Genomic DNA, 21640 nt, shown 5'->3' with positions numbered 1-21640 from the left:
CGATTTTAAGGGGGAAATTGGATGGTTCAGATTATAAAATAGATAATTTGATCTAATGATCAACATTGATCTATCATTAAAGGTAAAATAGTCATTTTACACCTTTTGGTCTATACAGATTTTTTTTGTATATTCTAGATTATGTTTTGGTCCATTTAGTCCAAATCAGATTGTGGTCCGTGAAAGATACGTAGGGAGAGAACAGAGAGGAGAGGAGCGAGCTCATTATCTTTAGGACAATATCTTTGTATAAACGGTGTGTACGATAATACACAAACAACAATTAATTGTCATAAAGATAAAAAAGACGTGGAGTGAAGTAGACCCCACTTGTGATTTGAGCTCTCCTGCCCATAAGAAAAAAAAAAAAAAACTTCGACCACCGCATCTCCGTTTCGATCCGCCGCTGAATCGGTGAAGAAGCCCAATTGGTAAATTTTCCCCTTTAGAATCTGTTGTTTTGAATCTGAAATTGGTTTGTTGTTTTTGATCGACGATAAAGCTTCGAACTTTCGTTTAGGGTTTCGCGTCTTTCCGAATTGGGCATTTGCGTATCTGTTGATCGTTAACGAAAAAGATGATTTTTTTGGCATTTTATAGGGATTTTGGGTTATGGAGTTGAAGGAATCGAAGAATGATGATGAAGAGGTTGTTGTTGATATATTGGAATGCAATGATGAGGACACTGATGATGATGATGATGTGTGCTCTTCTTCTTCTAGCTCCTCCTTTAGTGGAACTGTTTCTGAACGTGATGAGACTGAGGAAACAGCTTGTAATGATCAAGAAGCTGACTCCATCATGTGTACTGATCCTTTGTGGGTGAGGTAAGTAAGCTCCTTATCTCTCTCACTTGGGAATGATTATTATTCCTTTTTGTTCTGTTGTGAGATTGGTTCCTTTTTTATTTCTGGTAGAAAGAAGAAGCTGACTGATCACTGGAGGAGGTTCATACACCCTATAACGTGGCGTTGCAAGTGGCTTGAACTCAAAGTCAGAGAGCTTCAGAACCAAGCAGGGAAGTACGACAAAGAACTCCAAGAATCTTGCCAAGCCAAGCAGATAGAGTTGGAAAATCTCAGATCAGAAGAAGTTGGATCTCTTCTTCAGTGTCGTACTCAGAGAACCAGAGTCAAGAAGAGGAGAAAGAGAAAGCGAGTTGAAGAAGAAGAAGCCTCAGATGTTTCTTCCTATACGTTTAACCATAACCTCTTCTCTTATTACGGTATCTTCTCGTGGTCGTGTTCATTGTTTATCTACCATTAATTATTACTACTTTAATACTTTTTTTTTAATTACAGAAAACCGAAGATCTTTTGGCGATGTTGCTCTCAGTGATAAAAAGAATAAGAACTCTAAGGAGGAAGAGGCAGTTTTCTCTGAGGAGACATTGCTTCTTGAGTTTGGGGAAGGTGATGCGTTCTTGGAACAGATGCTTTTGAAGATTGAAGCAGTAAAGGTGGAAGCTCTTAACTTGAAGAACAGAGTAGACAAGGTGGTGAATGAGAATCCATGTAGGTTCTCTTTGGAGCAACAAAAGCAGCCCCTTTTGGTTACTAAAAACGAAGATGATTCCGAAGAAAAGACAGTTAAGTCTGCTTCAGTTTCTGAAGATGATGACGAGACAACAGATATCTTATTGTCTGAAATGATGCAAAGGGAAGGGAAAGCTATTGTTCCTAATAAGAAGCTACTGAAGACAGAACAAACTTCAGTTGAGGAAGGTCCATCAAGACCGGTAAGTTTCTGCAACTTAACAAACAAACATCGTTGTATAGCTTTTGTTCTCATATGCCTCTTTTTGTAACTCAAATGTAGGTAAGGAACAGGAAGCCACGCAATCTTGAGGTAAAGGAAGAGACTAAAACAAAGAGACGTAGAGTTTCAAAAGAGAAGCCAAAGTCAAATGTTACCAAGCGTCCCAACAAGAAGAGAAAGCGAGGGAAAAGAAGGTCAGGCTCTTCTGGATCAAGAAGAAGATCCTAAAATGCTTTGGGAAACTTCAATAAAACAAGTCTGAACTTGGGTTTAATAATTAAAGTTTTCTTTTTTTAACTCTCTAGACATCCTTAAGCTTTTAAAGTACAGAGATAGATCTATAGAATTGCAGCTGTTTGATTCTTGGTGTTATGAACTCAATCATCATAGCTATTCAAACTACATGATGGTCTTCATGTATTTCTTTTGACTAAATAAATAACTTTGGAGCTTTGCTTCTACCTTGGAAGGTTAAATAGGAGAATAAAGAATGTTGAGAAATTAGCACATAAAGGGAAAATGAGAATTACTTAAAAGTTAAAAATATTTTTATTTTATATTTGAGTTTAGGTTTAGTGATTAGAGTTTAGCATCCAGTATTTAGGGAGTGGGTTAGGATAAATGTTTAGGATTTGGAGTAATTTAGTCATTTTATCTTTTAATTAGTGTCAAACTATTCACTTTTCTTCTTAATGCTAATTTTGTCATAATTTTTTTGTGTTATCTAAATCATTTGCCCAAGAATGCTCAAATTAAAAGCATTATTTCAAATACATTCTTCTTGAGAGTTTGGCAGAGACAATGGCCAAAATGGTGATCATAGGGACGAATATAACATCAGGTATAAGTTTGATGAACTTTAGCTGAGGAACATTCTCTCCTGCTCTCTTAGCTGCCATAGCCGCCGGAGGTGATGCTATTCCGGTGATCATAGTGACGTCATCGAGTTTACCTGGCTTCACTTTCTTTGCAATGAACTCTGTGAACACTTTCTCTTCTTTGTCTTTTGCTTCTTTCCACCGCGTGAAACAAACCTAACTTAATTATCACTGTATTAGAGAAAATAGTTATAATATTTTTACTTGGAGAATTAAAAAGGTCTTCTTGCATTTATTTTGTCAGGGGTCGGGAAATCAAAGTGTCGGCCTGGTAATGCCGAGTTGAATTTGCTACACATCAAACATATAGTTATGTTGTTGATCTAGAGAAAGACTGATCAAGTAGAATCTAACCATTGAGTGTGATTCTTACTTGAAAATGTCTAAAACAGCGACGTGGAAATCGTCGAAGTTGTTGATAGATTGATTGTTTAAAGAAACGCAAAGCCTTTTCCGAGAAAGCCCATTGAACCTCCCATGTCGTCTAGAAGATAGTCTTTAGAAGAAAAATGATAGTGAACTTTCATGCATATCAGCTGATGCATATTTGTATTTGATGTGGAGGAATCAGTACATTGACTTGGCTTGGTGGGTTTAGGTCTTTTGCAAAGCAAATAATCTCGAAATCTCATGCACAAGACCTTGGTTTAAGTATAAACTTGTGCTTTCTAAAGGTTAACGATTATAATAAAAGAACTTCTTAGCCTTTGATTAAATCTTAGTAACTAAATCATTTTTTAGTTTGTATTGATTGCTCCTTCTTTGTGTGATTTCAATTTTTTTTAACCGCACAGGATATGCATTATAATATATCATTGGTGTTAGTCCAAGTGATTTAGTTTGTTTAGACGTCTAAGCGTGTATACGTATCTCCTTGATGGGCATTGGTTGATTAATATAGTTAACTTCTGTGTGTGTTTATATGTCAGGAATTGTTTCTTAAATTAATGGATTGGAGTGCAATTGTTGCTGAGCACACTATTCGTGGGTTTCTCATCAAACTACTTCAGTGGACTTTATTAAAACGCAAAAGAAAAATGAAAAGGAAGACAATTTAAGTTGTCACCAAAACTAGATATTTGATTTCATAAAATGGCTGAGTAAGGCTGCTCTTCACAGCAGCCAAGTTACATTGACACAATGACACTAGACATATTTACACACAATCAATCTTGCTAAAAAAACCCTAAATACATAGGTAATGTGCATGAATATAGTCTTGGATTTTAGTCCTTTGATAAACCACAAGTCTCTAAATCATTAACTTATTCGAGACACAGCTGACTGTAAGTCTGTAACCAATCAAACAAGTTGGTCGACAGTAGACCAAGAAGCCTTCTGATTCCTATTAGCAGCTTCATGAATGGGAATACCCTATAAGTTATAAAACAAAAACCTAATATACTGCTATGTCAAACTATAAAACAACCAACCGAAAATCTTCTCATGTATTAATTAAAAAGAAAAAAAAGAAAAACAAACCAGACTTGGAAATATTTTGAGTGGTAGAAGAACAAAGTATTCAGCATAATAATAATAAATAAGTTCCATTATTTAGTAAACTCTTTAACACAAAGGGGATGCACGCACTCTAGCTTCTTCTTCCTTAGGCTGCCTCTTCTTGTTTGCCTCGGTTGAAAGAGATTGCTTCTTGTTTCTCTCGTAGAAGAGATCCAATTCTGGAATTTGTCTTCCTGCTCTCGCAATCCTCCTCTTGTTGAGCATGTTTCTCAACCAGCTTGAAAACAAACCAAAATGGGGATAAAATTTTAGTGATACAGAGAGTTGTTAAAAATGTATAATAATGATCACAAGCTGCGCTTACCTTGCGATTATGTTCTTCACTTTGGTTATGGCGGATCAGGTTATATTCGTCGTAGGCGGGATAATTGCAGACTTGGCAAAAATGTTTAGGCTTACCGTAGCGGTCGACCACAAGTTCAAGCAACTGCACACACACACACAGGTACATGAAAATTTTTACAAAAAAAAAATCAGTGGATAGAAGGTTTCTACTGTTATTTGTCACAAGCTCGTGAGTCAAGAAAACGGAAGCTTGGCTGGTGTTTAAGGATGACAGGAAAGACTCAAGACAGCAAGGAGGAGTCACAGGATATTCATCTTGGGTAATTTTGCAGTATTGTTTACAAGGAAGATCATTATTTCTGCAAAAGGAGATGAGAAATTTTGTTCATCAGAAGGTACAGCAAAGAGAGTCAGGACGTCAGAGATTATCACAGTTACAGTCACTCAAGGAAAGAATGGTCAGAACATTCAAAACTGGTACAGTAGAGTGGAGCAGTGAAGCAAAGCGAGGTTTCTGACGGGTCTTTTGGTAAAAAGAGATACAGTTGAAGTGACTGCAGTTAGAGGACGTGTGTATCATCAGGTCTGACACATATCATCAAGCAATAATCAGTGGTTCAAACATTCTAAAATACAAGCATATACTGGGTTTTCAAAGTTAAAGTGCAGAAGGTTTAAGTTCTGAGAATTGAAGCTAAGTGTGAGAATTAAAAGTGAAGTCTGAATGGGTTTTGTTTCAGGTGGAGTCCTGTTACTACATGGTTTGTTGTTCACACCAGCAGGTGTTTTTTGACTTCAGTGGGAGCTTGGTTTATTCAGAAGGTCTCACCGACTATTTTCAGTTTGAGAATGGCTTTTAGGATGTGATGATCAGCTTGCACGAGTTATGAAGATTCTGGTTGGTTCAGTGTGATAAGATGAACAGAGAAGCAAGTGCAGACATTGACATCGACAGATTAAAAGCTCAACCAACGGTTATGTGCAGATGAGTTCAGTGGTTATTGGATACTGAGGAGTGTGTAATCAGTCTGTCAGATGTGTGTTCATAAGAAGAATGCAGCGCAGAGTCGTCAGTCCAGAGACGTCAAGGCAGGTAGTGGTAAATAAATTCTGCAATAAAACTAAAGTTTTGTTTTCCAGGTTTTACAGAACAAGAAGAAGATACTTAGTTCAAGGTGGAGCGGTTTTAACAGATGATCAAGTTCTATCTAGTTCAGATTCTCAAGGATAAGCTACAGCAAGAAGATAGCAAACTAAAGAAGTGGTTTGCAGAGTTCTCTGAAGACAGAAAATGAAGGTCAGAGATTGTTCTGCTTGTAGTAAGGACAACTACAAAGGACTTCCGAGTTGTTTTAAGTGCATCATATGAAGGCTTGGAGTAATCTTCTCAGTAAATCAAGTGAAGGTATAAACATCAGAAGCATGGTAAAATGAAGCTGATGGACAGAGAGAGGTTGCAGTGAAGTCTGGAAGAATCAGAGATGCAAGTACGAGTTTTTTGGTATTTTTCAGGCGGGTAAAAGCCATTGCAGGTCACTGCATCAGAAGAAGTGTCTCAGGGTATTGCGGTCTTGTGATGTTGAGACAGAGTTAAAAAAATCAAGTGGTAGATTTGTTGGTTGAAGATTTGTTGATGCGGATCACTTTGAGCAGAAGATGAACAGAGATTCTATACAACGAAAGTCTTCCTATCCGAGTTGAGTTAGGCGGCGTGTCCTGCTATCGATAGCAGCAGTGTAGGGTAATGTTCAAGTCCAGTACGTTCAAGCAGGCAGAGGCAGAGGTGTTCAGTTCTTCGAGAAGTCTCAAGCTAGCATTGGATTCACAGTTTTTTGGACAGTATAGTTGGTGATCGTCTGTAGCAGCAACAGTTAAAGGTGGAGCTTATGGTTTCATCTCGGTGATGTTGTTGTGTGGTCACCTAAGGTTCAGGTTATGGAGAATGCCAAAGGAGAATCAGTGAAGAAGTGGAGTATACCACAAGGTTGTGTAACTCTTGTTTTGCAATCTAAGAAGACTTGAGAATTTTAATAGCTCAAGATGGTGGTATGGTTCATGTCACAGCTAGAGTTCAGTGAGTATATCAAGTCTGATTCGTTGGTTTGGAGGCTGAAGTTGCTGAAGTACAGAGGATCTGTAGGTAAACAAAAAAATTAATTACGTGATGGAAGTAGGAGTGGGCACTGGCATTTTCGGTGTACTTAATAATTGGTTTGGCTTGCCCGAGTAGTAAAATTTTGGATTTGTATTTGGTTTACTAAAAACGTGTACTTAGAGTTTCAAGGTACTTGTCAAAAAATGAAAGACTTGCGAGTTAATTGATTTGTTTTATTACTTATTATTTGCAAATTACTTGATAATTATGAGTAAATTATTTGCTAGTTCGTTGAAATTTAAAGGTAAATAATTCTGTTATATTTAAATAATGTCACTAATTTCATATATTTTAGTCAATTCTAGAATTGGAATATATAAAAAAGAGAAAATTTCAAAATGCTTATATAAATATATCACTTATGTTTGATTCTATGAAAATGGAAACATAAACAAATTATTTTACTATGATTTAAGAAAATGTATATCTCTTAGTAATGAACCAAACAACATAACAACATGAAGTAATTAATTTTATTTTAATATTTGATATTTTCTTGTACTTTCAAATGATTTAAATAGATTACTTGATATCGACTTGGTCAAAAAACTTTAGGGATCATGTACTGGTTAAGTAGCGATTAGGAAGCAAGTAACAAGTAATTGTGGCCACTTATCAAAAGCAATACATAAATTTTAATTAAGTAGTGAAATTGATACTAAGTATTTAATAAACCAAGTAATATATAACAAGTAAGAGGACAAGTAAAGAATAACAATTAACAAGCCAAGTAATTAAAAATAAAAATAAACTTGATGCTTGATTTGTACTTGCGAGTAAGAAAATTACTCGACTTGATTGTATTAAGTATTTGTTTTTTCAAACCGAATCGAGTCAAATAGCGAGTATAAGCTGAGTATCAAGTATTTGTGTCCAGCGCTAGATGGAAGAAGAGAGTGATGATGGAGGCGAGTACAGAGTCAATCTTCATTTCAGCAAAGTTTAAATCTATGAGTCATAGAAAAATAAATTGGGCAATCAACTTGCGGTTAAGGTATATTTTACAAGATTGCTTCCTTGCATAGCCCCTTACAGTTTCTTAAGTAAAGACTAGTCTCTCACATTCTACTTAATTATTTTGGCCAATGGTGAAGCTCTTGATTGTGTTCTCAACAAAAGTGATATTACAAAAATAAATGATAGAGAGACCATGTTCTCATTAATTCTCCACTCGTCTTGATTTAATTGATTATTTAGTAAAACTCTTTAACACAAAGACCCCATGGGGATGCACAGACTCTAGCTTCTTCGTCTTCCTTAGGCTGCCTCTTCTTGTTTGCCTCGTTCAAAGAGATTGCTTCTTGTTTCTCTCCTAGTCAGAGATCCAATTCTGGATTAGTCTTCCTGCCCTCGCAGTCCTCCTCTTCTTGAGCCTGTTTCTCAACCAGCTTGAAAACAAACCAAAAAATGGGATCAAATTTTAGTGATATTGTTAATAATGATTACAAGCTGCGCTTACCTTGCGATTATGTTCTTCACTTTGGTTATGGAGGATCAGGTTATATTCGTCGTAGGCGGGATAATTGCAGACTTGGCAAAAATGTGTAGGCTTACCGTAGTGGTCAATTGCAAGGAACTGCACACAACATGAAAATTTTTACAAAAAAAAAAAAGCTGAGGATGCTGCTTGCTTGCTTGCTTAATTACCTCGTTTCTGTGCTCTTCACTCTTGAGATGAGTGATGAATTCCTTCGTCACATGCTTGGTAAACATCATCGCATATGTTGCAAATGCAGAGAGGTTTCTCACGGAAATGATCAGTCAATAAAGTTTCCCAGACAAACCCTTTGGCAAACACTTTGTCAAAGTCTTGGGCAAACCCTCGTAGCTGGGGAAGAGGGACAGCTAGGCGAGCACGTTTTGGATATGCAACAAAAGTAGTGAATCCAGATGTGGTTTGTTAAGCTCATCGTCCAGAAATTCAACTAAGTCGTGCACACCTAGAGAAGTAAGGCCAGATCAGATCATCCGTGCAAAACAAAAAAAAAAAATCGATAAGATTTTAGCGTACCGAAGGGGGCGTGAGACAGAATGATTCCAGAGGAAGAGATGTTTTGCAAGAGGTCACTAGAGATGTAATCTAGGTTTCCAAAAGCATAGATATGCTGACTGCAGAACGACGACCAATCTGCTTCTCCAAGGCAGATTCTATACACGCACGGACACAACGAGGGTCTACACCAGCCGGAACTGGACACGTGTTCAGGTCCCACCACACTGTCGTTTCTAACACATGATGATGATGATCACCTAACCAAACACAAGCATTTAAAATATCTAATCTAGGGACAAGGAAAATTGAATCCATTTAAATCTACCGACCTCCTCCTCCGCAACAACGAATTTGATCCCTTCTTCTTGTGCAACTTTGATGATCCAAGAGAGGGAGAGAGTGAGAGAGAGTGTTGGGAAAATTATCCAATATCGATGAGATGAAGATGGTATTAGACAACTAGAAAATTTAAGAAGAAGACTCTTAATATTTAGGAAAGGGTTTACTACAAAGATTTTGTTTTTGGAAACTCTCTCTTACAAATATTTTCTCTCTTTGTTTTTCTTGATTCTTGGATGATTACAAATGGTGCTAAGCACCCCTATTTATACAAGTGAAGGAGCACACTCCAACAAGTTCTAGATTTCTCTAAATTATTATTTATTTCAAAATATCTAACTCCATAACTTTCTCTCTTCTTCTACACAATTCTTCTTCTATACTTCTCCACTTTTCTCTAGATGTTTCTTCTTCTTGGACTAAGGTTTGATTATGATTTGATTAGTTTTGGGCTTAAGGAGGGAAATCCAACAAATCTCCCCCTTCCCGATTTAGCCCGAAACAGTCGCCATGCCTGTGCCTTTGCAGCAATCTTCAAACTTCTTGATCGGTAATACTTTGGTCATAAAGTCTGACCAATTTTCGTCGGTGTGTACCTTTGTGAGATGTATGAGCTTCTCTTCCAGAACTTCTCGGATCCAGTGATGTCGGATATCAATGTGCTTTGAGCGAGAGTGAAACGTTGGATTCTTTGCTAAGTGAATAGCACTTTGGTTGTCACATAGCATGTTGTACTTGTCTTGCTTTACTCTCAACTCAAGCAAGAAGTTCTTCATCCATAGCATCTCCTTGCATGCTTCCGTTGCTGCGATGTACTCCGCTTCCGTTGTGGATAAGGCAACACACTTTTGTAATTTCGATTGCCAGGAAACAGCTCCCCCTGCAAAGGTAGTCACAAATCCTGATGTTGATTTCCTTGAATCTTTATCACCAGCCCAATCTGCATCGGTGTAACCGTTCAGCTCCAATTTTCCATTGCCAAAACATAGACACTTCTTCGTTGTGCCTCGTAGATAGCGTAGGATCCACTTAACTGCTTTCCAATGCTCCTTTCCTGGATTCGCTAGAAAGCGACTCACAACTCCTACTGCATAGGCAATGTCCGGTCTGGTGCACACCATAGCATACATGAGACTGCCCACTGCTGATGCATATGGGGTAGTCTTCATTTCTTCTTTCTCTTTCTCACTTGTTGGACTTTGCTCCGAACATAACTTGAAATGTCCACCAAGTGGAGTGTTCACTGGCTTTGCCTTATTCATGTTGAATCTCTCCAACACCCTTTCAACATATCGTTCTTGGGATAACCACAAAAGCTTCTTTGGTCTATCCCGAGTGATTTTCATTCCAAGAATCTGTCTCGCTTGCCCCAAATCTTTCATTGCAAAGGACTCTCCTAGGTCATTCTTCAATGCGGCTATTTTGTTGCGATCTTGGCCCACAATCAACATATCGTCAACATAGAGTAATAATATGAGAAAGTCGCCGCTTTCGTACCTCTTTATAAAAACGCAATGATCGTTCTTGGTTTTCTTGAAGTTGTGATCCACCATGAAGGAGTCAAACTTCTTATACCATTGTCTTGGGGCTTGCTTGAGACCGTAAAGACTCTTCTTTAATCGGCACACCAAGTCTTCTTTTCCTGGAACCTTGAATCCTTCAGGTTGCTCCATATAGATCTCCTCCTCGAGTTCACCATGTAGAAAGGCCGTCTTGACATCGAGTTGTTCAATCTCCAAGTCTAGAACTGCTGCTAGACCAAGAACCACTCGGATAGAGGACATCTTCACCACTGGAGAGAATATTTCTTCAAAATCTATGCCTTTCTTTTGGTTGAATCCTTTCACAACCAATCGAGCTTTGTATCTTGGATTTGAGCTTCTATCTTCATACTTCAACCTATACACCCACTTGTTCTTCAAGGCTCTCTTTCCTTTTGGTAGCTTCATCAGCTCATAAGTGTGATTATCATGCAAGGATTGCATTTCATCTTGCATAGCTTCAACCCACTTATCTTTATGGGTGTCTCCTATGGCCTCCTCATAGCTTTGAGGCTCCCCCTCATCTGTAAGATTAACGTACTCATCTCGATAATATCTTACAGATGGTCTTGTCTCTCTTCTTCGTTTTTCCTCTCAACCACTCAATGCCAGCTCAGGAACATGGTATATATGTAACATGTTTTAGTCTAATTCAGTTTTCATTTAGATAATAATCAGTCACAGTGACAGTTAATTATCATTTGGCAGCTTGTCCTAGCATTTTCTAGCATGTATATATATATATATGATATTGATACTGTTATTGGTAAATGATGTTTGGTTAATAGTGGCTTACGTTACCACCAGGTGATTGTAATAACATCTGGAGTGGCACTTGTAGTTCACATATTTGTGAATTTTGGCTTTTTATGTTCGTTCTCAAACTTGGAGTTAGCGGGGCATGGTGGTTCAATGCACTCATCTTATTTACTAACACCACTTGTGGTGGTTGTCCGCTCACTTGGACCAGTTTCTCCATCGAAGCTTTCACAGGACTTTGGGAATTCGGTAAGCTCTCTTTGTCCTCCGAATCATGATCTGACATCTTGGAGAATTGGTATTATAAGATTTTAACTCTCATGACTGGAAATCTGAAGGATAAAAAAATTGATGTCGTCTCCCTGTCTATATGGTACGTCACTGAAGATTACTATACTAAATATGAAAAAAATTCATATCATATTTAATTATTTATTAACTATAATTGTATAATGACAATTAATGTTCATTGGTAGCATGTCGATACATGGACTGGAGCTGATGATTCCAATTGCTTTACTGCCCGGGACCGGGGATAGCCATTCTTTCGTATCATGACAACCTCGAGCATGAAATATAACACCCTCCGTTATCGTTTAAATCCCGATCACCTTGCCGGCAAAGAGAAACTCAGTTGGATGTGATGAATGAGAGAACAATGACAATCCAATGGATCAATTTACTGTGATTAGAATTGTAAACTTGCTTTTGGCACATGGTTTTTCAAAAGATTTGGCTACAGCCTTGGCATGAGGAACTTCACGACTATGTATTTCACGCTCCATCCATGTCACACTCAGATAGAATATGTTGTACATGTAACCACAAATCAAAGGGTGAGTTTTAAAAAAGTCTAGTAGAAGATGGAAAGGGAAAATAATTAACCTTTTCTTGAGAGTGCCATTCTCGATCAGCTCTTTGATCTTCTCCTTAAAAGGCGGTTCAGCATGGCCTTTGAAGCCCCTTTTGGTATCCATGAAACTGCAGTGTTGGGAAAATTATCCAATATCGATGAGATGAAGATGGTATTAGACAACTAGAAAATTTAAGAAGAAGACTCTTAATATTTAGGAAAGGGTTTACTACAAAGATTTTGTTTTTGGAAACTCTCTCTTACAAATATTTTCTCTCTTTGTTTTTCTTGATTCTTGGATGATTACAAATGGTGCTAAGCACCCCTATTTATACTAGTAAGTGGAGACTACAAGTTAGTTCTACACACTTCATCTTCTACACACTTCCTTTTCTACACACTTCTTCATCCTTCTCCATTTTTCTCTAGATATTTCTTCTTCTTTTTGGGCTTCTTGGGTCTTGGGCTAATGAGGGAAAAACCCAACAGAGAGATCGTTCGACTTTTCGCTGCCCCCATCTGTATCTGTTGGAGAATCGAATCTCGCTTGGTTTCGAATTTGGGAACGCGAAAATTGGGAAAGGGGTGGGGGTGTTGAGTTTCAACGACATTGATGAGCTCAAGGTTCGGTTCAGAGCACTCATCCTTTACAGGCGAGAAATAAAACTATGGGGTCAGTCAAATTTGCGAAAGAGATTTTTCACGTGCCCTAGTTTGAGAAAGGGAATATAATATTCTGACAGAATCCAAACATAATAATTTTAGAACATCACTATCCCTATAACTCCATTTAGGTTTTTAATAAATATTTTACTAATTAAATATAATTAAGAACCTTGTTTAAGAAGCACTTTTATTCATACCCTCCAATAGTAATTTTTTGTTCAGAAGCTCTTAAAAAATGTTATTTTTTGTTGTTAAAAAAAAAAAGACCAAACAATGCAGTATCAAGCAAGCATTCAAGACCAAACAATGCAGCGATTCTATTTCACAGAAAGCCCCCATTTTAAAAGTAAGGAAAACATGACTAAAACAACGACACATGAGTGGTGAAAACATGACTAAAACAACGACACACGAATTTCTTCGCTGCTCTCATCACGATCTCCATCTCCGATCTGAGACTCTTGTCCTTCTTCGATTGGATTTTCTTCGACTCGTCGTGGGCGCGACGGTAGCAGGCGACGAGATACGGGAAAAGAGGTTCAGCGGAGGAGAATTCGCCGGAGAGACGGTCGTTGAGTACTCTCTCTCCATCAAATCGCAGGAGAGTAAGAGGTCTTTGCCTTTCGCTGAGAATCTCGGCGGCTATCATCTCCTAGTATACAACTCGAAGATGAACAGAAGGAGAAGACGAAGAAAGAAAGAAAAAAAAAAGATAGGAAAAATGTGGTGCTAACACGTGGTTTTTCAACCACGTTTACAACCGGTCTCTAAAATACTCCATTAAGGATCAATAATCTGCTTTTTGTTTTGATTTAATTAAATCACCAATCAATACTATTAAAATCGAATCAGTTTTAATAAATCTACTTAAAAAGTTGTTTGGCCTATCTGTTATTATTAGATATTATTTTGGTCCTACAATTAATTCAAACAAAACATTACCGATTTTTTTGATTCTTATGACATATATATAATTATTCATTAAAAGCGAGGAACTGTTACAAAATGGTTTAACCGTGTGACATTTTTATTTGGCTAACCTTCAGTGTGTGACATTAACAAATACATTTATAATAATAGACTAATAGTGCACAACACACGTTAGTGTATATATATATATATACATAAAATCTGAGAGTGTAAGAGAATCCTATTTCACTTGGAAAAAAAAAAAGATTTCATCTATTTACATAGTTATATTATAATAATATAACTAAAATTATTAAAATCTCATATTAATTTCAAAACTCACAAATGTAACTTTAATATGATCATTACAAAACTCATAAACTAAAATGCATAACATAAATACATTGTATTTACTTTATATGACAAATCAAATAGTTTATTTAATTTTTTATACTAATAAAAAGTATATGAGAAGTTTAATCACATTTTTCTGGGATTTTACTGGATCAACATGTATCAGTTCACGGGTTAATGGCGGGTTTTTAGGTTTTATTGCATTTTTAGTTAATGAGTTTTTTCATTAAATCAAAACCATATTATATATGGTTACCAAATTTACCGTTTCGACTGCGGGTTAAATCGTGTATGAAAACACTGCTTATATCTTAAATCGTCTATAAACCACATATATATCCAACTAAAAGGATTTAAATACTTTGTAAAAGTACCATAATTTTTCACGCCATCTAAATGTAGTGCATTATTAGCCATCAACATTTGGTTTCAGTTTTATTTTTTTGGTTTTTGGTGTTGTGTTTTTAGAAATTTAGAAATCCTTCAAGTACTTACAAAGTATAGTTCGGTTTCAGTTAAGTTATTTTGGTTTTTACTTTGGTTCGGGTATCAAAGTTAGGAACCAATTAATATCCAAAATAAATTCGGGTCCAATTTGTTTCCAGTTCGATATGGTTTTTGGTAATTTCAGATTTATAATAAAAAAATTGGATAATTCGGGTTGGTTAGTTTAAATAGTGGGTTATTCAGGTTGTTTGGACAAAAATACGAATAATTCAGATATTTTTAATATTTCTAATAAAAAAATGGGTAATTCGCTTTTTTTGGGTAAGTCGGTTTATAAATAATATTTTTAGATATTTGGCTATTTCAAAATTAAATATAATTTCAAAATTAAATATAACAAATATTTGTTGGTATATAATTTGAATTTAAAAAAATTAGATACTCTTAGTTTTTGATTCTGTCCTGGTTTTTTGGTTCTAGAGATATTGGATCCGCTCGGTTATATATGAAATTCAGTTTAATTTTGTTTTTTTATGGTACGGTTCAATTTCTTGGTTTCCGATAAATGTGCTCAAATCTATATTTTATCTTATATAAAAATTTGTGTAAAAATCATTTATTTAATTCTAAAATAAACCCGTGCTTCTAAAGCGCGGGTCAAAATCTAGTTTTAGTTAAAGACCCCATTAAATCACCAATTTTAGTTAAAGACCCCATTAAGGATCAGCGTTAAAGATGGTCTTGCTACAAATATATTGTACAAGTGTTGTGTACGATAATACACAACAACAATTAATTGTCAAAAAGATAAAACAGAAAAAGTCAAAGACCCGGAGTGAAGTGGACCCCACTTGTGATTTGGGAAACCTTGAACCACCGTTTGGTTATATGGTTTCTCCGTCATGATTCTCACCGCCGGTTTTTGAATCCATCTCCGTTTCGGTCCGCCGCTGAATTGGTGAAGATTCCATTAGAATCTTTTGTTTTGCATCTAAATTGGTTTGTTTGATCATACGATAAATAAGCTTCAAACTTTGGTTAGGGTTTCGTGTCTTTCCAAATTTGGGCATAAGCGTATCTGCTGATTTTGGCATTTTCTAGGGATTTTGGGTATGGAGTCGAAGGTAGAGATGAATGATGATAAAAAGAACAAGAACTTTACGGAAGAGGCAGTTTTCTGTGAGAAGACAACGCCTCTGGAGTTGTTTAGAGAAGGTGATGCATTCTTGGAACAGATACTTTTGAAGATTGAAGCAGTAAAGCTAGAACCGAGTGGGGACAAGCAGCCCCAGTTGGTTACTAAAAACGAAGATGACTTTGAAGAGAAACAACCTGAAGACGATGATGGGACAACAGATATCTTATATATTGTCTGAAATGATGTCTTCAAGGCAAAGAGAAGGGAAAGGCATTGTTCTCGGTAAGAAGACAGAACAAGCTTCAGCTGGGGAAGGTCCATCAAGACCTGTAAGTTTCTGCAAAACTTTACAAAAAACTCCATTACACCTTTTGTTTCTCATATCCTTTTTTCAATAAACTCAATAAGCCACGCAATCTTGGGCTTCGATGCCTTCTAGGCCTAATAAGCATCCTAAGAGGCAGAGAAAGCGAGGGAAACGAAGGTCAGGCTCTGCTGGATCAAGAAAAAAGATCCTAAAAATGGTTTGGGAAGTTTCAATAAAACAAGACTGACCTTGGGTTTAATAATTTATGTGTTGACTTCTAGGCATCCTTAAGCTTTAAAGTACAGAGATATTATATAGAATTGCAGCGTTTTAATGGTGTTATAAATCAACTTTGGAGTTTGCTTCTAACTTAGAAAGTTAAAATAGGAGAATTAAGAATGTTTAAGTTAAAAGCATTATTTCAAATACATTCTTCTTGAGAGTTTAGCAGAGACAATGGCCAAAATGGTGACCGTAGGGACGAATATAACATCAGGTATAAGTTTGATGAACTTTAGCTGAGGAACATTCTCTCCTGCTCTCTTAGCCGCCATAGCCGCCGGAGGAGATGCTATTCCGGTGATCATAGTGACGTCATCCAGTTTACTTGGCTTCACTTTCTTTGCAATGAACTCTGTGAACACTTTCTTCTTCTCTTCCTCGTCTTTAGCTTCCTTCCACCCCAAGAAACATGCCTAACTTAATCAACATTGTATTAGAAAAAATAGTTATAATGATTTAAAGTTTCTTATGGACTAATTTAAAACAAATTGGCGATAACTTGGGCTTCATTCATTCGTTAACAATTTTACGTGGAGAATTAAAAAGGTCAATTCTTGCCTTTATTTCGTCAGGTGTTGGGAGATCAAAGTGTCGGCCTGGTAAAGCCGAGTTGAAGTTGCTACACATCAAACATATAGTTATATTGTTGATCATATCTTATCTAAAGAAGAACTGATCAAATGGAATGTAACCATCGAGTGATTCTTACTTGAAGATGTCTAAAACAGCAACGTGGAAGTCGTCAAAGTTGTTGATAGCTTTCTTGGTGAATTGTTTGTAGAGTGAACCCATAACCATATTCATCATCTGCGTCGGTGGTACCCCTATATGCCAAAACATACCGAAAAACTTATTTTTCTTTCTAATAAATAAAAGGAATGCCATTAAAACGGTCTTATATAATATTAATCGTTGATTGTTAGGTTAAGAAACACAAAACCTTTTCCGAGAAAGCCCATTGAACCTCCCATATCGTCTAGAAGATAGTCTAAAGAAGAAATATGATAGTGAACTGTCAAGCATATTTGTATTTGATGTGGAGGAATCAGTGGCTTGGCTTGGTGGGTTTAGGTCTTTTGCAAAGCTAAGAATCTCGAAATCTCATGCACAAGACCTTGGTTTAAGTATAACTTGTGCTTTCTAAAAGTTAAAGATGATAAAAATAACTTTTTTTTAGCCTTTGATTTAAGCTCACTAACAAAATTATTTGTCTAGTTTGTATTAATTAATTACAAGAATTATTATAACACTTTACTTAATCTGAAAGATTAAGCTTTTGTTCATATTCTACTAAATTTTTTCCCATGGAAAACTTAACAACAACAAAGGCATTTTCATTAAAAGATGTTCTCTTTGCTCTTTTGTAACGTTTTTATTTGTGTGGACAGTCTTTTGTAACGTCTGTAAATACTTTTTAAGCTTTTAGAATAACTTTGCTTGAAAATTGAGTTTACCTACTATTCTCTATGAATATCTCTCGTATACAAAAAGAAAAATATTTTCAACATTTGAAGTATCCATATGTCATTTCCACAATAAAATAAACTTTTACTAAACTAACCATAAATAAATTATTAATTTTTTATTCTTTCCTTAAATAAAAATTTACAAAATTACCTAATCTAGCTAAAATATATATGATAATTAATGATTTTGAATAATAAAGATTTGATAAAAATTAGTGTATCCTTTATTATTTTTAAATTTTTTTAACTTATTAAAATATATTAAACAATAAAATTAACCATATAAAAAAATTTAGATTTTCCACATATGTTATATTTTAAATTTTTTAAAAAGACTATAAATTACTAAAACTGTTAAAAATATCATATTAAAATTTATCTGATCTATGGTTTAAAATTTTTATTATGACAAGATACAAGAAGATCTCATTTAATAAATATTAAAATTAATATATTTACATATATGTAAATATTAAAATTAATGTATACATATATTTATGAATATATTAATATCATTCAAATTAAACTATCATACCATATAAGAGTACATAAATAATTTAATTTTGAAATTGTCTAATGTAGCTAAAATATATGTATATATTAATCTTAACACTCTTACAAATGATAAAAAAAAAACAATATGAGTAGAAACTATTATTTAGTAGATATCAATATTAAAAAAATATTATATATTTTTGTTAATATTATTTAAATTTAAGTATATATCATAGCAAATATAAAAAGTGTTTGTTTGGATCAGAAAATTTTATTTATGTTTTTGCACCAATTTAATTATATATGTAATATTTACTGAATTTTTAATTATTTAATATATATTTATTATTTCACAATATGTAAAATGATATATAATACATAAAAATAATTGATATATAATGTTCATCCCTGGGTCTTACCCTAGTATTTCATTATTCAAAATGCAGTAATGTAATTTTAATCAAAGTACGGTAATAAAGTGTACTTCTCACCCTCCTCTCTCTTTGTACTTTCAATCAAACGGTATAATAATTTGGTCATTTGAAGAAACTAGCCAAAAGTTTAGCAAGGAAAATATCATGTATTAATTTTGATTCACATTGACAGATTAGCATATATTACTGGGAGCATAAAAATTTAAGATATGTTATCGTATACAGAATATGTTACATCAATGAGTTTTAGATATTTATAGAAAACGAGACATATAGTAGCGTTCAATGTAGCTATTTTAGGATAGCTAGGAAACAAATATTTGAAAGAAAAGGAAAAACAAGGATTTGATGGAAAGAATCGTAACTGAGTAGAGACAATTTGGCATTCAGAGAATCGATCCTTCAATCATCCGAAATTTACCAAAAAAAAAAAATTTAAATCTATTGGAGGCAAATGAACCTACGCCTTCCATAATACGTCTTGCATCCACATGTGGTACCAGTAAATTAGTTAATGCACTCAGCAATATAAACATCTAAAAACAGTTACACTGATTTGCTTATTGTTCATATACGTTGAAATAAACATTAGAACAATTTCACAGTTTGATATATTAGGTCTGCATCAAATTTTAATGTGTCATTTTCGATGAAGAAATCGTACCCATCACTAAAGAAGACTATATTTGGCTGCCAAAATAAGAAAAATCAATTTGTCTGCCAAATGAAAATAAAGAAAACAAACTGTAATAATCAATTAAATAATACTCATCACTCAAACGCGAAAAGACAATCGTTGGTTCAAAAAAAAGAAGCTACAAATGAAGGAGCGAAATGATAACTAAAATAATTTAAAAGGCCATAACGAGAACGGCCCAGGCGGTTGCAGCCGCTCCCACCGCTGCTAAATTCCGCAATACACTTGTGCTCTCGGCTCCACTCTGCATTAATAATAATTCCATATTAATATACAACATAATTACAACGAATATTGAAATGAATGTTTTCTTTTTAAACTAATAAAAGGAGAATGAATGTTTTCATGTTTCAATATTTTGTTGATTTAATATCATGCTAGTTTACCTTTTCGTCGGCGGATGTGGCCGGACCAGGAGACACGGCGTCGGAGCTAGGACCAGGAGCTTCCATCGGTGGTGAAGGTGGGCTGTCAAGTTCAGGAGCCGGAGCCGTCGCGTTTTGATGCTTCTTACCCTTGCTTGGAGCCGGTGCATCGGCTACCGGAGATGGAGGTGTAGCAGCTTTGGGTACTGAAGCCGGTGGAGAGCTCACCGGAGTCGAAGCCTTTGGTAAAGGCGAGGGAGGAGCGCTCTCGGGAACAGGAGCTGGTGGCGGAGACGAGGTTACGGGAGGTGGTGATTTCGGTGCTTCCACGGGTGGGGGGGAGGGAGAATTAGTTGGAGTAGAAGGAGCGTCGGGAGATTTAGTCGGAGAGGAGGCCGGAGATTGGCCACCGACACCGGCGACGACAATGCAGATCAATGTAACCGTTAGGAGGACATTACGTTCCATGTTTTTCTTAGTATTTCAATCAAAAGAAAGAAGAAAAGAACTTAGAAAATAATTGAGTAAAGGATGTAAGTAAATGATTTTGATCAATAGTGTTGTGTGTTGGTGAAAGAGAATGGTGTGTGTTTAATATATAGTCGATGAAAAGAGATTCGGACCGTTGATCAGAAAAATATCACAGACAGATGTAGCCGTTGAGTGTAGACCTATATCCTGTAAATAATTAACGTAGGGCCGTTCGATAGCTTTATCTTTTTTGTATTTTATTTATGTAGGGTTCACTAGCTTTATTTTTACAGTTATTTTATTCTATTATAATTGTCTGATATTTTTTATCAAAAAAAAAAACTAAGCGTCTGATTTTCATGACAAGTGTGGAAATATTATCACCGATAAAAATTATGTAAATTCTTATGCAAAATAAAATATTTTTTTTTGGTCAAAAAATAAAATAATTTAATCTAGTAAAACAACGAAAAAAGCAAAAATAAAAATGTTTAAACAAACAATGTATTTGGTTGAAATGTATAGAAGGAAAGACAAATCATTGATTGATACCACACATACATCTCCTCTAGCAGTAATATCAAGATTTCTTTCAATTACTAATATAATATTTTGGCATTGTCTATCTTTCTCAAATCTTCTTTTCCTTTTTGTGTTGGTAGAAAATATTTTTTTCCTAAATTTATTTCTTTGCATTACTTAAAAAAAAATTACAGCTCATTATGACTTCTATACCAACTAACACTTTCATTCATTATATTTTTCAAAAACTTATTTTCATTAAATCCTCATCCCATGAGTATTGAGTAATCGATAGATTGGAAATAAATATGCATACAACAATGGAAACCGAATCAACTGTCTACGAAGACATGTATTGCTTAGGAATTAAGATTTTGCTTCTTACCATTTTTCCAATGACTAATTTAGTACTCTATTTATTTCAAAATAATACATATTTTAATTTTCTCACACATATTAATAAAATATATTAAATCTTATTTATATATATATGAATTTTTATGATTATTGTTTTTATTATTTTAAACCAATAAATATTTAATAAGTGTAATTAAGTTTTGTGAAATCTGAAATCTGGAATTAATCATAATTAATTAATAAAATATGCATTAAAAATATAATATTTTTTTTGGAATAGCTTTTTTTTCTAAAACATGTAATTTTATGAAACAGAAGAAGCATTAAGATTGACATTGTTTTTATTACAAAAAGTGTTCCAGAGTAAAGACAATAGACCCCGGCCGAAACTTCGAGAGCGGCCATGTCGGTGGTGGAGAACACCCAACCGAATGGCTCGTCCGTTGACTTTCTTACAGGTCTTGACTCAAATCTTAAACAAATTAGTATTTGGTATGAAAAACAATTAAAAATTTGTAAGTGTTATAAATTAAGCATTGAAATGATCATCCACTTCTTTACCAAACTCAAGCACTATGATCATCCACTCCTTTACCAACTCAAGCACTATGATCATCTACTCATCAAGCATTATGATCACCCACTCAT

General features: G+C 35.0%; 5 protein-coding genes, 1 long non-coding RNA gene and 1 pseudogene across 6 annotated transcripts; 3 read left to right on the top strand and 4 right to left on the bottom strand.

Moving 5' to 3' along the window:
* The first annotated feature begins 230 nt into the window (after window positions 1-230).
* On the top strand, window positions 231-2178 carry LOC106342880. Its single transcript, XM_013781939.1, has 5 exons — window positions 231-431; window positions 601-827; window positions 918-1225; window positions 1302-1738; window positions 1819-2178. Exons 2-5 carry the CDS (start codon window positions 613-615, stop codon window positions 1984-1986), a joined length of 1128 nt encoding a protein of 375 aa, XP_013637393.1. The 5' UTR covers window positions 231-431; window positions 601-612; the 3' UTR covers window positions 1987-2178.
* Window positions 2179-2490: 312 nt separating this feature from the next.
* Window positions 2491-4361, bottom strand: LOC106328596. Its single transcript, XM_013767075.1, has 4 exons — window positions 4210-4361; window positions 3010-3132; window positions 2867-2927; window positions 2491-2792 (listed from the first exon to the last, which is right to left on the bottom strand). Exons 1-4 carry the CDS (start codon window positions 4359-4361, stop codon window positions 2520-2522), a joined length of 609 nt encoding a protein of 202 aa, XP_013622529.1. The 3' UTR covers window positions 2491-2519.
* Window positions 4362-7615: 3254 nt separating this feature from the next.
* On the bottom strand, window positions 7616-8978 carry LOC106298689. The gene is made up of 5 exons (XR_001261532.1): window positions 8920-8978; window positions 8609-8847; window positions 8245-8537; window positions 8057-8173; window positions 7616-7985 (listed from the first exon to the last, which is right to left on the bottom strand). It is a non-coding gene; the product is annotated as an uncharacterized LOC106298689 (long non-coding RNA).
* Window positions 8979-11069: 2091 nt separating this feature from the next.
* Window positions 11070-12090, top strand: LOC106294073. Its single transcript, XM_013729692.1, has 4 exons — window positions 11070-11094; window positions 11278-11478; window positions 11568-11602; window positions 11706-12090. Exons 1-4 carry the CDS (start codon window positions 11092-11094, stop codon window positions 11785-11787), a joined length of 321 nt encoding a protein of 106 aa, XP_013585146.1. The 5' UTR covers window positions 11070-11091; the 3' UTR covers window positions 11788-12090.
* Window positions 12091-15454: 3364 nt separating this feature from the next.
* On the top strand, window positions 15455-16115 carry LOC106328587 (annotated as a pseudogene).
* Window positions 16116-16295: 180 nt separating this feature from the next.
* LOC106297438 lies at window positions 16296-17244 on the bottom strand. The gene is made up of 4 exons (XM_013733675.1): window positions 17126-17244; window positions 16895-17009; window positions 16744-16804; window positions 16296-16598 (listed from the first exon to the last, which is right to left on the bottom strand). Exons 1-4 carry the CDS (start codon window positions 17154-17156, stop codon window positions 16320-16322), a joined length of 486 nt encoding a protein of 161 aa, XP_013589129.1. The 5' UTR covers window positions 17157-17244; the 3' UTR covers window positions 16296-16319.
* A 2067-nt stretch (window positions 17245-19311) lies between these two features.
* LOC106292339 (lysine-rich arabinogalactan protein 18) lies at window positions 19312-20015 on the bottom strand (the record flags this gene model as incomplete). The annotated part of the gene is given in 2 exon segments (XM_013727937.1): window positions 19312-19521; window positions 19664-20015. Coding segments are annotated over 2 exon segments (442 nt in total), but the record flags the coding sequence as incomplete, so codon positions are not given.
* Between the last annotated feature and the right edge of the window lie 1625 nt (window positions 20016-21640).

Source organism: Brassica oleracea, chromosome C1 (genome assembly GCF_000695525.1).
Source record: "Brassica oleracea var. oleracea cultivar TO1000 chromosome C1, BOL, whole genome shotgun sequence".
In the NCBI taxonomy this organism is placed as follows: domain Eukaryota; kingdom Viridiplantae; phylum Streptophyta; class Magnoliopsida; order Brassicales; family Brassicaceae; genus Brassica; species Brassica oleracea.
The sequence above is the reverse complement of the archived record's forward strand: the minus strand, read 5'-3'. Positions and strand labels throughout refer to the sequence as shown.